Source organism: Notechis scutatus, chromosome 1 (genome assembly GCF_049901735.1).
Source record: "Notechis scutatus isolate UNSWTSFEM ecotype Mainland chromosome 1, rNotScu1.2, whole genome shotgun sequence".
Classification (NCBI taxonomy): Eukaryota; Metazoa; Chordata; class Lepidosauria; order Squamata; family Elapidae; genus Notechis; species Notechis scutatus.
The window spans coordinates 30,607,820-30,622,463 of NC_142009.1; the positions used below are offsets into that span (position 1 = coordinate 30,607,820).

The 14,644-nt window shown below is 38.4% G+C and overlaps 1 protein-coding gene across 1 annotated transcript; it reads right to left on the reverse strand.

The window, feature by feature from the left end:
• Positions 1–125: 125 nt before the first annotated feature.
• On the reverse strand, positions 126–10,909 carry SOX7 (SRY-box transcription factor 7). Its single transcript, XM_026671493.2, has 2 exons — positions 10,514–10,909; positions 126–4,912 (listed from the first exon to the last, which is right to left on the reverse strand). Exons 1-2 carry the CDS (start codon positions 10,749–10,751, stop codon positions 4,020–4,022), a joined length of 1,131 nt encoding a protein of 376 aa, XP_026527278.1. The 5' UTR covers positions 10,752–10,909; the 3' UTR covers positions 126–4,019.
• Positions 10,910–14,644: the final 3,735 nt, after the last annotated feature.

The window sequence follows — 14,644 nt, forward strand, 5'->3', positions numbered from 1 at the left end:
AGTTCCTCCCTTATACTACCGCCTCCATGTATCTAAACAGATTAACCATCTTTACATAAACTTATTTAAATATATCAACTGAAATTATCAAGAGCACAGAGTAACGCACAAAAGAATTATCTTAGCAACTTGTGTTTAATTCATTTATTCTTTAATATATATAAAAACATTATTTGTAGATTAAACCACATATTTGAGGAACAAAATTAGAAAAGCAGAATGATATAAACTAGCAATTAATCACTACACTACCATTAAACTGTTAAATAACTGATTAACACAGAAACAGTTGATTTCCATCAATGTAAGGAAGTTCTATCAATAAAAACACATGGTGAGGAAGGGATAATCTGTAATCTGTAAAAAATACATGTATACAATGCCATTCCAGGCAAAATAAGACACAGAAAAGAGGATAATTTTTACTTTTAAATGCAAAGGTATTTTTTTTCCTCTAGGATGATTTGATAAAAATGGAGCATTACTAATACAAAATCCTTTTCAACAAAACTCTCCCTAGATCTTTTGCCAGCAGTGAAGCTGGCTGACAGAAGTGGGAGAACAAAGTTAAGAAAAATGAGAAGATGGGAGAGGCCTTGGTGTTAAATTAAGTTCATACAACAATTCAGGTGCTTTAAGACTTAATTGGAGTCTAAGAATGTCCTCAGATTGGCTCCTTGTAAAAAAAAGTCTATGAACAATCTACAATCTTTCCCTTTCACACCGAATAACTATAGACAGCCTTTGAAATTAATCACCAAAATCTTTGTCATAATTATTTACCTACCAAACTGATGGTAGGTACATTTCATTTCAGTACTACAGTATTCATTCCATTTTGCCATGTTAGACCAGCATAACCATTGATAAGTCATCTGCCCAAGTTTTAATAGCTAGGAAATCTATCATTTACGTCTTAGCATAATCCTATTAAGGTCAATGAGATTGCAACAATGGAAATTGTTACTGGATCACTAAGTACAATCTTTCCATCCTCCAAAATGTCAAAACATATGGAGTTACTGTACAAAATCTATACACTTCCTTATATGGAGTTTCTCTTAGACAGGGGTGGGCTACTAAGGGTTTGCATGGGTTTGGGCATGCGCTCACTGAACCAGTTGTGAAACTGGTAGAAGCCCACCCCTGCTCTTAGAGACAAATTAATGATCCATTTTAATTTTCACTGAATCCCTGATATAGACATCTTAAGCCATAGTACGAGGAATAAGGTATATGCAGGCTCACTTTACAAGCAGGAATTGGGTGAAGCAACTGTCACTCAAATGAACTTCTTGCTAATAAATCTGGGTTTTCTGCTAGAGAACTGAGCTCCAGAGAAGAGCAAGAAATCTGAGTTTTCTTGATTTTTTTGACAAATCCAGAATGTGCAGCAACTGGAGCTAGTCTGCAGTTTGCCAAGAAGGACCAGAGCCTAGCACAGCAGATCAGACAATTTGTCACGTAACAATTTAATCAATACTGGCCAAAGGGGCAAAGAAATGGAGGAAGCTGATGACTGAACACACGGGAAAATGTTTTTCAAGTACATCAAGGACTTATAAATGAGATTTGAAACAATAATCCTAAATTATAGGAAAATTTCCAATTGAATATAGGCAGTCCTCGTTTAGTTATCAAAACTGGGACCTGCAACTTGATCGCTAAGCAATTACTGTCACTAAATTAAACTCAACTCTGTTTATGATCTTACTGAAGCTTCACTATGCACCTTTCACTGGGTATATCATGCAGAAGCAAGGTATTTATTTATTTTATTTCTATAGCCTCACATCTCAGCAAATGACTCTCGGTGGTTCACAATTCAAAAACGTATTATTTGGATTAAATGGAGAACTGAATGCAACGGCTGAAATTGTCCCTGAAATTGATTTTAATTTGTCTTAGAAATTGATTTTGTCTTAGAAATTTGGGTGAGGATGGCATGCTTTAGTAAGAAACCTTTTTTTATTAAAAAAAAACTTGTACAATAATTTTGAAACTGAAGAGTTCGGCATGTTTAAAAGAGAATTCTAAGTATGTTTAAATATAAAAGGAAGCAAATATGTTAGTACCTTTGCCAAAGAAGGTACATCAAATATATATTTATAAGGCTACATCTCCCAGAAGTCAACCATCACATAGAAAAATGCTAAGGGACAGTGTTTTCTCACATGCATTTAAATATACCATATCATCAAGATAGGTTACTTAAGATAACTGCATTTTTGGAAATACTGTACAGGCTGTTATACTTCTCTAAAGCCAAAAATATATTTGGGATCAATAATACCTTGCACAGTGTAGATCTCTCACTGCTTATAAAATACCCATTAGGGGATGAGAAGGGAATCTGTTTTTCCTAAATTATAGGTTGTTCATAAGTTTATAAGAAGCCATGAAAAAAACCCCACCCAGAAAAAAACACTCTACAGACTTTTAAACTCAAAAGCAGCTTCTGGGATAGGATGAGGGAGATCTCTTTGACATTCTTTGTTGACGGTTTATATCATAAGGAGTCCAAAGCAGAATAGCAAACATGCTAAGATTATTAGCCTTTATATGTAACCAGCTTGGGTGATGATGGCTGTCAGCTAACTTATCTGGAAAACAGCTTGTTATGGAAGATGCCTTACTCCTATTTTCCCCCACTTCAATGGACCCCCAGATCCATTTAGATTAGAATTAAAGGTATATAAAACAAATGAACCATCCTCACCCTGAAATGTTCAGTTCTGATCTTGAAATGATTTGTACACTTCTTGCTAAAACTAAAATGTTATTGAGGTGAACTTCACCTATTTTGACACTTGAAATTCATTCTCAAATGCTAATATTTGCACCTGATGCTTCTCTCGTGGTTATTTCCAAACATAAAACACCTCTTCCACAGGCAAGAAGAGAAGATCCTGAAAGATGCAAAGGGCAATGGCCAAACCGTGTCCTGATTTCAAAAAACAAAAAACTAGCGTACATTGTGACTGTTAGATCCTTCCTAAAAATTGCAATACCATACAGGCACTACAATGAGAATTAGCAGTGTTGTTCAAAGCCACATGCAATTCTTCTGACCTGTATTTTGTGATGAGATTATATAGCCCCATTTACCACTGATTATGATGAAATCCCACCTTATGATGATTATGATGCAGTCCCACCTTGTTTTGCCCTGTTTTACTGCTATAGTCAATTTTCAATTTGTTGACATATGCCAAACTGAAAGAGATGATAGGGCGTAGGTGGTTCGCAGCATGAGGCCCTTATAGTTGCAAAAGTTCATAGGAGAGGGACATTTTAAAAGAGTTATACATTCATTTGATTACCCTTATTGGGGCATATTCTGCTGATTTTAAGATAAAAATTTCTTTAGCCAGAGACAACAGGAAGATAAGTGGCTCAATCACCAAGGATAATGAAGTTTCTGTGATAGCACTTTTGACATAGTTACATATTCTGTTTCAGCTTTGGCAGGGAAAAATCTCCTATGCGAGCCCATGAAAGCAAATAGGAATTGTGCAAAGAGCAAAAACACTTGAGAAGACATCCTGCATAACAAATTGAAAGTGTACAGACATACAGATAAACATCTGAGTCTGCTTAGTAGTGGTTTCTCTAGGAAATGTGTCCAAGGGCATCTTTGGTTGAAAGACTCCATAAGTGGTCATGTATATTTCCTGATGTCCTTCCTCTGTAGTTAGACCACAGTTGTAAGTATTATTACTATACCAGCTCTGTCTGGGCCCCTCAGTTTGATGAAAGAACAATAATTCTTTTATCTAAGTCAACATACTAAGGTGCCTTGATGCATCATTGAAGATGTATCCTTTTAATTGGGTTACAAAGACACTTCTGAAGACAGATGCTCAATAGTTAGACTGGGTACAAAGAATGTTGGCAAACTGGAGTAATTATCTAGAAAGTGAACCCCAAAGTTACTTCAGTTCAGGGTGGGAAACCCGGAGAAAAGGAAACCATCTCTCCAGCAAACTGGTCCACAGTACAAATCTCACCTCTCTGACCTAAGAAATGCTGTAATTATTGTAATATGTAGCTGTTGCATCTGCAAGGACAGAAATTAAGCTGGTTTCTGAGGAGTGTGAGCTGCTTGCTGTCTGAGAGACCTGGACATGTCCGTTGACGGAGAGCCCACTGGGCTCTGGATGTCCAGGGGCACTGAGATACTGATCAAACTCATTGCGGTCCATCTCCTCTAGAAGATCGGCTTGGCTCAGTTGATCCAGGCTATCAAAGTTCTGATGCTCCGGGGGAGGTGAGAGTTGGCCAAGATGGTTGTGGAGGCTGGGGACTTGGAGATTAGGAGGGAAAGCTGGGGAGTAATAATTTCCTGTGGGAGGTGCTGGGCAATTGGAGGAAGCAGAGTGCATCGTGGAAGCTGATTGAGAGATTGGCATGTGACCCAGAGAGTGGTTGCACTGGAGAGGGCTGGTGGCATATTCTAGAGAGTAGGTGTCTCCAGACATACGGGGACGGCGAGGGTCTTCAGGACAAGGGGAGGAGAAGAAACTCTGCTCTGGATCTATCACATCCAAAGGTGACATCTCAGGAGGAGTAGGCAGCCCATATGGATAGGTGTCCATTGGAGTACCTGTGTTACTGCTCTGGACCTCCTGGTATCTCCTGAGGTTTGGCATTATTGAGGCAGCTGAGTAGTCATCTTTCTCACCCACTGCTCGGTTGCACACCCTCTTCTCAGGCATGTGGTCTTGGTCCCTGGAGAGGCTACCCAGCAGGAAGCCTGGCTCCACCCGCTTGCAGATCCGCTTGACCTGCTTCTTTCTTCTGGGCCGATATTTGTAGTTGGGGTAGTCTTGCATGTGTTGAACCCTCAGCCTTTCCGCCTCTTCAACATAAGGTCTTTTCTGGGACGGGGTTAAGGACTTCCACGATTTGCCTGTAAGGAAAAAGAGAAGGTTCCCTTTTTATATTGGGAAGAATGAATTAAGCCCCTGCCCAACTATTGGTGAATTAAACTGACATTTATTTGCTGCTCTCCACTACACCTCTTCATGTTATTTCATTTCAATCATAAGAAATGTATTCAATAACAAAACCAACATCTTTTGTTGTTCTGCAAAACACCATACATATAGCAAATACTAGTATTTTGACTTTTGGAGAATGGTGGAAGAATTGCCCCTTGTGCAAAATTAACGCAGGCTCTTTTGGAACAGAGTGGCTAATAGATTTAAGTAAATAAAAAATACAGGAAATAGAGCTTACATAAAAGAACTCTCTACCACATCATAGCAAATTGAGCCTTGCTTTTATTTCCACATGTGTTTTCATAGAGGCTTACCTTCTTCACCCCTTGAGACAGCAAAAGTGCTGCATGTGACTTTGCATTTGCCATTTATCTTGCAAAACACGTGGGAAGTTTTGGATCAAGTGAGATACTGTTCCAATGTTTCTTGGTGAGCCAGTGATTTTTCCCATAAACAGAATTAGATGGTAAAAGTAATGGTCTTCCTTGACCCAAGACTCCAGGTTAATTTCATGTGAGATTGCCCAAAGAATAAAATCAGTGCCAGAGGACCCTTTTGGTCCTCACTAAAATAAATGAGCAGTTTACAGAGAGGGGGCCTTCTGAACAGCAACTCTGAAATTAGAAATGTTCAAGACAACGCATTTAGCGCCAGACATAATTACCCTGTTTGGCACTAGCTTGTCCTTTAAATCCTAGACTCTTTAATTTCACAAGCCTTACTTGTTGGATTTGTTCATTTTTAGTTATTCTGCTCCATTTTTACTGTCCTGATTTGTTTTTGTATCCAATTCATATTTTTAAACATTATACCATAGGTAAGTTATTTGTGGACTACAAGAGAAAGCAAATCTAGTCACTTAGGAAAAAAACACCTCCCCCCAAATAATTTTTCAGCTGTGAAAAACTTACTTGAGGTATGATAGTTTTACTCTGTTTTCTAGCTCAAGTGTGGGGAAAACGTTGTTTTCTGAAGTTACGATCAGAAAGGGCTGTATGGGACCCAGCAGGCTACAGATTGTCACTTCCTATTTAAAGAATTAAGTATCAGCCATGGGCAGTTTTATTTCTTGTAGTTACAAGACAGCAATCCCATTTCACTGGAATGTTGCAGAAATAAAGCGAAAATTGTACATTCTGCATATGGTATCGGTTCCATAAATAGTAATAAAAATACCAGCTCATGGGATTCTGAAAGCATATGAAAATTCTACTAGACTTCGAAAAAGTCTCAGCACTTAGGTTCCACACTGGCTAATCTAATGTTTCAGGAAAGCCAAACACAAATAAAAGGGCACTGTGTAGAATACCTTCACCAATATTTGACTATTAACAGCAACAGCCCTGAAAACATCTACCCCACACAACTAACTATCCCTTTTTTAAAAAGCCGCCAAATTTAAGGCTAAGGAATTTCTTTAGTCAACAACAATCTGGATATTTTTTAATCTTCTATGCACAGAAGCCGCCCGTCAGTTGGCTGCATTGGGCCAGATTTCCCAAAACTAGGCAACTTCCCTGATGCGTGAACTTCAACACAAAGAATGATGCAGCCTCCACTGCCTTAGCTAAGAATTATGGGGAGTCCTCACACATCTGAAGAGCCTGAAGCTTGGGGAAAAGAGGAGAAAAGGGACATTCCTTGCAAACTTTAAAATGTAAAGTAAGACAATACAACTTTTGGACAACATTTTAAATCTTTTATGAGAGAAGTGGTATGTTCTAATATAATTCTTTATCTTCACTTGAGGACAGAATTGTATGAAAAGTAAAATATTGAAAGTAAACACTGAGGTCTTACTGGCATGTAATACTCCTCATGAAATATGAGGCAATTTGTGTTTCCAGTGTGTTAAAAAGTACCACCAAATCCCAATATAAATTTTGGAATTTTTTTTGTTTACCAAAGCAAAATGTAACTTTGAAAATGTAGTTCACATTTAAATGATAGATATTCCTAGAAACCAAGTATGCTTAGCACATCAGGCAAAGCCCTTCAAAGTAAAGGAATTATGAGCTAAATATAGGCAATGAAACTTTAAAATGAAAAATTTCTAGCAGTGTACCAAAAAAAGCTGTGTTGGGCAAGTAAAAAAATTAATAAAAAATTATAAAAAATTAATCGGGAGTTTCATTTCCAAGGCTTCCCTTTAATACTTTTATAAAATTGAAGGTCAAAATAGTAACATAAATACTTCGCGGTAACAAAAATGTAAAGGGGTTGTCAATCAGTCTTGAATTTGAATTGTTCTCTCTTCCCACATGTCAACATTGAACACCAACAGAATGTATGTTTAATTTGCCAATAAAAACCAATTTAATTTGCAAAGGAAAATCATACATCTCTGCTTTGGAAACTAACAGCTTTTTTGCTTCTAGTATGTTAGACTGAAGTTTCATTAACACTCATTTGGGGAAATGCCCAGCTAAATAAAACAAGGTTTGCTTCTGAATGGGAATGTACAAGATTGTACTAGTAATGTACGTGTGGCATGTAAAACCACAAATAGGCTTTTTCCTCTCTTAACACTGAATGAAAGTATTCGTTGCTTAAGTCCATCCATATTCTTAAATGCTTCCTTCAAGATAGAGGTAATATACAATTTGAACTAAACTAAATTTATATGTAAAATTTTCAACATCTCTGAAATTATATTTCAAATACCAGTTTGGAGAGCACTCATTGCAAAATTAAGTTTCACGTTTTGTTGACTATAATACTTTTAGCCACTCATGTAACAAAAGCAACAATTCACAATTGCTCCTGTCCCAAGGAGAGAAAAAAAAGCATCAGGAAAAAAAAAGTAAAAAAAAAAAAGAGTAAAAACTTTATCTCTTCTTTGCTGTTATATATTAACACAGTTAACTCATCTTGACTCTGCTGCTCAAGGATGCAAATTAGGTAATTTATGCAGATAAGACTGGTATGTATCATTTATCCTCAGCGCAATATCTCTGACTATAACTTATTTATTTTAGCTGGAAAAAAACCTCAGCGTTCTATCATATTATTAAAGTTATTTCCTTTAGAGGTAAACTTTGCTATATTCTACAAAAGGAATAACCTGAACGTCATTATTTGTGCAACATGAATTTTTAATCCATGTCCAATTTTTTAGAAGGATGGGACCCGCAGCAAAGTTCAAGAACAGCAGGAAATAGGTCACTATGTGGAAATGCGTTTCAATGGTATTAATTATAAAATACCGCATATCAAATGGACTAGTCAATGATTACAAAGAAAAATACTGGCGTCACACTGCTATATAAATATTTATGATATTCAGCAGCAGTGGGGAATAAAACACAAATTTTACTTTGGGAAATGTTAGGAATGCTTTTATTTTATTTTTATTTATTTATTATTTATTAAATTTATTTGCCATCCATCTCACCATAAGGAGATTCTGGGTAGCTTCTGGAATGGTACGGAAATCTCCAACAATGATCCTTTTTGCAGATGTCTAGTGCGACCACTTTTGCAACACTGTGCTGTCTACATCTCTAGGTTATTGCCTTGAAAAAAATATGTCAACAACAAAAAAGGCAAAACTACGCAACTGAAATTGTACAGGAACTGAATGCCTATCTCTCCAGAGGAAAGACTTTTTCACGTAGAGAGAAAAACGACATATAAATATGTGATAAAATTAACCTTCCTAACACTGGGGAAAATGTATCTCACTTAACAACTATTTTGCAATAAAAAATTTTTAAAATTTAGAAGTCTCCCAAGCATTCACACCACCACTATGCCACACTGTGTACATCTATACAATACTAACTGGAAAAGAAATCCTGTCAGGTTTCTTTCCAAGGGAAGATGCTTAAGCTCAGGTAGCATAAATCTAAGATAGTGACGGTCCTTTGGAAATTGCTTTAAAATCTCCATTTAAAAGGATGAAAAGCATTTGAATGAGCCAGGCAGCTTTTAGAAACGGCAGGAGATACAGCACTCTATTGCTACAATCCCTATTGCAGAGAAAGTCTTCGTAAATTCAATGAGGTTTATTCCTATGTAGCATCCTCGAGGATTTCACCACTGCGATACAGTTCTACAAAAGCCTGATCAGAAAGATGACTTACTGAATTCAGTGAGGTTATTTGTTGGCAAAAGGACATGAGACTAGTTTAGAATGCATTATAGCTAGGTGTTAAAACTGAAATAGGAGTACCACATGATGACAGAAATCCCTGCTCTCTAAGTTTAAATCAGTTCATGTTACAGAAATGTTTTGTGGTTAGAAAGTTATATTTGATAACTTTGTGTTGGTTTTGAAAAATATTTATCCTTCTTGATTTTTTTTAATCAAAATATTTTTACACTTTCAATTTTGATGTCTTTTTACAGAGAATGCTGCTTGCAAGGTTAAAAAATATTTAAAAGTGTTGCCTAACTCTGTAATGAATGCTTGGAGATGCACTCCACAAAGATTCAAAAGAATATAGTTGAAAGATTCACATTATTTGTTTTTATTAATTTCCCCCAGATTAGCAGTGTGTTCTTAGTGTGGCAAATAAAGCATCCAAATCAAAAGATTAAGATTTTTTTTAAATAAAATACATATAATCAAAATATACCTTAAAATTCCTGGATAAAAATGACTGCAATGTAGCATTTTTTTAAAAATAAGAAAAATATATTTATCTGTGTTTGCCTGTAAAACTCATATTTATCCTTACTTTATTACCATGTTAAATAACTTCAAAATTCATCCCAAGTGATCTTGAACACACTGAGAACACACCGAAAAAATTTTTTTTTTTTAAATTTGTGCATCTGTAATTCATCAGATGTTCAATAAATTTTCAAATAGATTTGCTCCTTAAAGAAAATTAATTTTGCCCAATGAGTTCTGTGGTAATTCAACTACTTAATACCAATGTCAGCAATAATACAACAATGACATTATTTTAGAAAAGTTAGCACCTTTTAAATTTAGATACCCAAATATATTCTCAAGAAGAAATGAAGAGAAAAACTAAGTTTTCAAAAGCACCCTTTAAAAGAGCCGCTGTTTCAGAATTTTACAGGTACAAATAATTAATGTAAGATAATTTCAGCTGAGGGTGCTTTAAGTTTAAATATCCTCGATCCAATTCTCTGAGAAAAGAACTGTTTGGGGGCAAAAAAACAAAACAAAAACCTGTTGGGTTGCAACTCCGCTGGCAACGAACAATCCTAAGGCTTTCTAAAATAAGGAGATTTCTTCCCTCTTAAAATCTATGGAGTAAATCCCATTTACTCCAACGGGAGAGCGAAATGCAGCAGATTTCACCCAGTAACTTCAGGAGAAGAATTGTAGGCGCCGCACCGCTCCCCAAATTCACTGAGGATGAGGAAAGGTTGGTTGTACCCGTAATTTTGTTTTTCACAGGCTAACCCTCAACCGAAACATCCCGGCCTGGGTCATTCGGTGCTCGGCACAGCGAGCGACTTCGTAAAGCCGGAGTGGCGCAAAACGCGCCAAAGTCCCTCTCGCTCCGCTCACTCGGGCGGGCTCCGCTCACCCAGCATCTTGCTCAGCTCGGCGTTGTGCAGGTCCGGGTTCTGGACTGCCAGGCGCTTCCTCTCGTCCTTGGCCCACACCATGAAAGCGTTCATGGGGCGTCGGATGCGGCTTTCGGGGTTTCCCTTCTCCGTCCTGGGCACCGCGGAGGCTGAGGTCCCGCTGCCCCCGTCGGACAACTCCAGAGCCGAGCAGTCCAGCCTCTCCGCCCACGCGAAGGAGCCCAGCAGCGAAGCCATGCCGTCGAGGCACGCGGGACTCCAGCCGGCGCCCCCCACCTCTCTCCGCGCAACCGCACGCCCTGCGGCCCCTCAGCCTCACCCCGCCGCCCCAGCAAGCGCCTTTCCCGCGGCCTCGCTCTATTTATGAGCTTCTATGAGCTTCCTCCGGTGCCGTCTGGGAAGTGGCCGGCTCCGCCTTGAGCGCGCCCTCCGTCCCTCCCTCGCCTCTTGCCGGAGGGTGAGACGCGAGGTCGCGGGGAAGGCGAAAGAGAGGCGCGGGCAAAGCAAGCGAGCGACCCGCCGCTTTCCCTTCGCTCCCACTATAGATGTGAGCAAAACAAAAACCGAAAAAAAGCAGTGCCTCTGAGCAAGCGCCGAGTGCTGCCCGTCTTAAAAGGCAAGGCTCGTCTTACGATCTGTGATTGACATCGGTCGACACCGTCCCCGCGGGCTTGCCACGGACAGCCTTCCTTGCCACTCCCCACCTTGCAACTTGGCAAGCCTTCCAGATATGAAGAGCTAAGAACACTTTGGCCTCTCTTTTAACAGACGTGAGTCCCACTAGGCTGTTACCGGTCCCCAGATGCTCACACCTATGGCGTCCCTTCCTTAAAAAGAACAACACATGCTCTTATTTCAAGAGGTTGATAAAGGTGATGTCACTACCAAGAAAGATGGGCAGAAGGAAGTATAGGAAGCAAAAAAATAAATAAAAAATACTGCAAGAAAGCAAAGATAATACTGCAGAATCCTTGCATTTCCTCTATTTCCACCTGAGCCAGAATAACCATATTTCTCTGATTCAGCAACACATTTCAGCTTCCAGACCTGAGAAAGGCATATATACAGGAACTTTCCAATACTTTCTCCTAGCTCTTTCATTCTTATTCCAGATGGGTTTTTGTATGTGAATTTGCACCTATGACTGTACATACAACATACTCATGTAGACTGCTAACTTAATCCATTTTCTGGGTTCACACAATACTTTTTAAAATTTATTTATTTATTTATTTGGTCAAGCATGCATTTGATAATATATATATATAAGTATAAACATGATTATTAATACATGAAATAGATACAAATAAAAGGGAACATTAAGACAGGGACGGTAGGCACGTTGGTACGCTTATGCACGTCCCTTACAGACTTCTTAGGAATGGGGTGAGGTCAACAGTAGACAGTTTGAGGTTAAAGTGTTTGGGGTTAGTGGAAGAAACCACAAAGTCAGGTAGAGTATTCCAGGCATTGACCACTCTGTTGCTGAAGTCGTATTTCTTGCAATCGAGTTTTGTGTGGTTTTCCCTGAGTTTGTATCTATTGTGTGCTTGTGTATTGTTGAGGTTGAAGTGAAGTTGTCATTGACCGGTAGGACATTGTAATCGATAATTTTATGTAGTACGCTCAGGTCAGACCAAGGGTGGCATAGTTCTAAGTTATGTAAGCCTAAAATTTCAAGTCTGGAGGCATGTTGCGAGTAGAGAAGTGGAGGACTCTTCTTATGAAATATTTCTGGATTCTCTTGATTGTATTAATGTACGATATGCAGTGCGGATTCCAGAGAGATGAGCTGTATTCAAGAATTGGTCTAGCAAATGTTTTGTATGCTCTAGTTAGTAGTACAATATTACCGGAGAAAAAGCTTTTCAGGATTAGGTTAACAACTCTTTATGCTTTTTTGGCAATGCTGTTACAGTGGGCTCTAGCACTTAGATCATCAGAGATGAGAACTCCAAGGTTATACTTGTCAAATAAAATAGGGCTGGATTAGTGTTCACAACTTTCTTTGCTATCATCCTGTTGTCCAGATTTCTGCAGCTCAAAGCTGGTAGCTGTCCCTTAAATAAGTTGGATTAATGTAACATGCAAGGCACAAAAAATAAAACTAAGACAAACACTAACCAAATATAGCATACTGTATTTAGAAAAGCATTAGGTAATTTTAACCTGATCTAGTTATGCATGTTGCAGAAATGCTGAATTTATGGGTTTATGAAAATAAAATAGAAATAGGAGGTGGGAAATACAGTTCATCTCTTCCTTTCATTTCTTTGGAGTGTATATTCCTGTGAATAGAATAAGGTTAGTCACAATGATATAAATGTATCCATCTACAATACTATCCTTAGGAATACATGAAGCTAAATAACTTGCTCACCTCAAACTATTGATCTATATAGTTCAGCGTACATGGCTGGTTATAGTACCATAGAAATCTTTTGAACTCTTTCCAGGCAAGAAATGTCAAGGAATGACCCTGAGACATGATTCTTTCCCAAATTCAGTTTAAGCATCAAATGTAAACATCAAACTCTGTATGTTTTAAATATCAAAGGAATAGAATAGAATAGAATACTTTATTGGCCAAGTGTGATTGGACACACAAGGAATTTGTCTTGGTGTAAATACTCTCAGTATACATAAAAGAAAAGATACACTTGATAAGAATCCAGAATCATAACGTACAGCACTTAATGATAGTCATAGGGTACAATCAGCAATCAAATCACACTAGGAAACAGTCAATATAAACCGTAAGGATACAAGTGACAAAGTTACAGTCCTACAATCACAAGTGGGAGGGGATGGGTGATAAGGAGTGATGAGAAGATTAACAGTAATAGTAATGCAGACTTTGTAATAGTTGAACAGTGTTGAGGGAATTATTTGTTTAGCAGAGTGATGGCTTTTGGGGGGAAAAACTGTTCTTGTGTCTAGTTGTTCTGGTGTGCAGTGCACTATACAGTCATTTTGAGGGAAGGAGTTGAAACAGTTTATGTCCAGGATGTGAGGTGTCTGTAAATATTTTCACAGCCCTCTTTTTGACTCATGCAGTATACAGGTCCTCAATTGAAGGCAGGTGGGTAGTAATTGTTTTTTCTGCAGTCCTAATTATCCTCTGAAGTCTGTGTCTGTCCTGTTGGGTTGCAGAACCAAACCAGACAGTTATAGAGGTGCAGATGATAGACTCAATAATTCTTCTGTAGAACTGGATCAGCAGCTCCTTGGGCAGTTTGAGCTTTCTGAGTTGGCGCAGAAAGAACATTCTTTGTTATGCTTTTTTGATGACGTTTTTGATGTTAGGTGTCCATTTAGGTCATGTGATATAGTAGAATCTAGAAATTTGAAGGTCTCTACTGTTGATACTGTGTTGTCTAGTTTTGTAAGAGGTGGTAGTATGGGAGGGTTTCTTCTAAAGTCTGCCACCATTTCTACAGTTTTGAGTGTGTTCAGTTCCAGATTGTTCCAGTTACACCACGAGGCAAGTTGTGTAACCTCCTGTCTGTATCCGGATTCATCGTTGTCTTGAATGAGACCAATCACTGTTGTATCATCAGCAAACTTCAGTATTTTAACAGATGGATCGTTTGAAATGCAGTCATTGGTATATAGGGAGAAGTGGAGAAAGCACACAGCCTTGGGGGGGGGGGCTGTGCTGATTGTACAGGTATCAGATGTGATTCTGCCTAGCTTCACCTGCTGCTTCCTGTCTGTTAGGAAGCTTATGATCCACTTACAAGTGTGTTCAGGTACTGCTAGTTGGTTTCATTTACTTAGAAGAGTGTCGGGAATTATGGTATTGAATGCTGAACTAAAGTCTACAAAGACAACCCTTGCGTAGTGATTTGGAGGTTCAAGTTGTTATAGGATGTAATGCAGAGCCATGTTAACAGCATCATCTATCGATCTATTTGCTCGGTATGCAAACTGCATGGGATCTAACAGCAGATCCGCGATGGTTTTCAGGTGGGACAGCACAAGCTTTCTTTCCAAACTGAAGCAAATTATTGTAATACTACAGTATAATTCAAGATGAATTGGGTGTGGGCTTTTGCTTTTAGTGAGATATTTTAAAATCAAATTGCCAAATATTCCCGGTTTGTGTGTTTTCTGGGCACAAAGAATTA